The 2,103-nt window shown below is 37.8% G+C and overlaps 1 protein-coding gene across 7 annotated transcripts in view; it reads left to right on the top strand.

Annotated features, from left to right (window-relative positions):
• Positions 1 to 2,103, top strand: part of LOC107730155 (unconventional myosin-IXa-like) — a 141,529-nt gene that overhangs the window by 129,804 nt on the left and 9,622 nt on the right. For all 7 annotated transcript variants that reach the window (XM_016540901.1, XM_016540899.1, XM_016540894.1 and 4 more), the window contains 4 exons: positions 209 to 339; positions 975 to 1,186; positions 1,275 to 1,391; positions 1,603 to 1,791. In XM_016540901.1, coding sequence (XP_016396387.1) covers positions 209 to 339; positions 975 to 1,186; positions 1,275 to 1,391; positions 1,603 to 1,791 — 649 coding nt within the window. The remainder of the gene's footprint in view (positions 1 to 208; positions 340 to 974; positions 1,187 to 1,274; positions 1,392 to 1,602; positions 1,792 to 2,103) is intronic.

Here is a 2,103-nt window from a genome sequence, read left to right as displayed (position 1 = left end):
TTTCTTTTCCTAAAAAAGGACAAAAAAGCACCCTAGAGTTAGACTCCTCACTGCTGGTTTTTCAGGCTGTTTTTCACACATAGAATTTTTGTGTCTAAGAAAGAAAATGTGGGTCTGGAACATAAAGTAAATGAAATAAAATGTAAGTATTGGGACGATCCATTCCTTTAAAACGATTGCTGTCCTTGTCAACATGTGTTGTCTGCAGGGTTCGCACTAAAATGCGATTTTGGGGAAAGGCAAGGCATGGAGAGAAGAAAACCTCGCGAGAACGGCTGCTGTGTGGCAGTGATACTTTGGAAGGAGACTATGCTGAAACAGCACTTCTAATGGAAGAGGGTGAGTCGTCAGAAAAACGGCTTCATTAAAATGTTTCAAGTATATTGAGTTTTGAAGAACTCTTTTGGTCATGAAAGCACTGCCATTCTGTTTATTCAGGGTGTTCTTTTTTTATTTGTTTGTTTTTTGTTTTTAAAAGTTAAGAGATTTACTTTTTGTAGTCATATGCTATCTTTAAAGTGCACTTTCATTGTGGTGCCACTGGTTAGTTTTAGTGCATTAGTGTTGTAGAAGAAATTAATTTAACCACTTAGTGCTTTCAGACTATGTTAAGGAGCAACACATGTTCTTACTCTTTGTGCCCATTGTAAATGTTTTAAACTGACACTACCTACCGGAAAATAGTGGCTGAAGTGAAAGGAAAAGGCAAAGTGTCCATTTAACGGCTTATATTGTGCTATAGAAGGTTTTGACAGACAAACCTTGCCAATAACTGTCAGTTAGAGATCTTTGCTCTTGCATAATATATGTAATGATCTCTTTCAGCCGGCCACAGCCAATGAAGAGCAGAAGAGCATGTATAAAACCATCGGTGAGTTGACAAAAAAAAAAAAACCTCAATTAAAATGTTTCAAGTATAATGAGATTTGAAGAACTCTTTTGGTCATGAAAACACTGCCATTCTGTTTATTCAGGGGTAGAGCGACTGACCCCTCCTCAAAGTCCAGACCTAACATTACAGAGGGAGTTTAAAGAGAATAAAGACCCGTCCCCTAAAGTGAAGCGCAGACGGAGTGTGAAGATCAGCAGTGTGGCTCTGGAGCCCGTCCAGTGGCAGAACGATGCCCTGCAGATACTCACATGTGCCAGTGACTACAGGAGCATGAATGACTTTCTCATGAAGAAGGTGATGACTGTTTTCTACTTGAATTTACTACAGTTGTATTCACTTATTGATGAGAAGAAGTCTTCATAACCTTGTTTTAATCTCACAGATTACTGATTTAGACACAGAAGATAGTAAGAAAGACACTATGGTGGATGTTGTCTTCAAAAAGGCCCTAAAGGAGTTCCGCTTGAATATCTTCAACTCGTACTCAACAGCTTTAGCTGTAAGTACCTTTATAAAGCATTTGTTTTACTGTTATCACCCGAAAAATTATTCATATTGCCATAAAAAATGTAGGACATTTGGTTTTGTCTTTGCAAAAGAATGTGAGTGTGATCGTCCCTTAAGAGATGTGATGTATTGCTTGTTGTCACATTGTGCCTGGTTAGGACATTATGTCAGAAACAGATATATTGTTTTTGCTCTGTGTGCAGATGGACGATGGGAAAAGCATTCGTTATAAGGATCTCTACGCCCTCTTTGAGCAAATCCTGGAGAAAAGCATGCGTCAGGAGCAGAGGGACTGGAACGAGTCACCGGTGAAAGTTTGGGTCAACACCTTCAAAGTCTTCCTGGATGAGTTCATGACCGAGCACAAACCTCTGGACAGCAGTATGAGCAGGGTACAGTGTTAACACAGTCAATGGCACTTTTCATGAACAGGATACAAAACGGGGCTTCCAGAAAGTAACAGGGTGGAACAGGATGGCGGGTGAATTTTTAGATATGGGTCCGAAATAAAAATTAGGTAAACATAATATTTAAATAAAATTGATAAAAATGAATTATAAAATAATTGTTAAAAGAAAATGCGAGGTAATAAATAATACTTCTCTCTTTTCTCTCTAAAGTAAATTTGCGGCAAAAAAAAAAACTTCTTAAAAGATTTTTAATTATTAGAAGTGAATTAGTTAAAATTTGAAGATAGAGAGATT

The sequence above is a fragment of the Sinocyclocheilus rhinocerous genome, unplaced genomic scaffold (genome assembly GCF_001515625.1).
Source record: "Sinocyclocheilus rhinocerous isolate Xijiao unplaced genomic scaffold, SAMN03320098_v1.1 scaffold36, whole genome shotgun sequence".
NCBI classification, from domain to species: domain Eukaryota; kingdom Metazoa; phylum Chordata; class Actinopteri; order Cypriniformes; family Cyprinidae; genus Sinocyclocheilus; species Sinocyclocheilus rhinocerous.
Note: the sequence above shows the minus strand (reverse complement) of the source record. Positions and strands in the feature narration are given on the sequence as shown.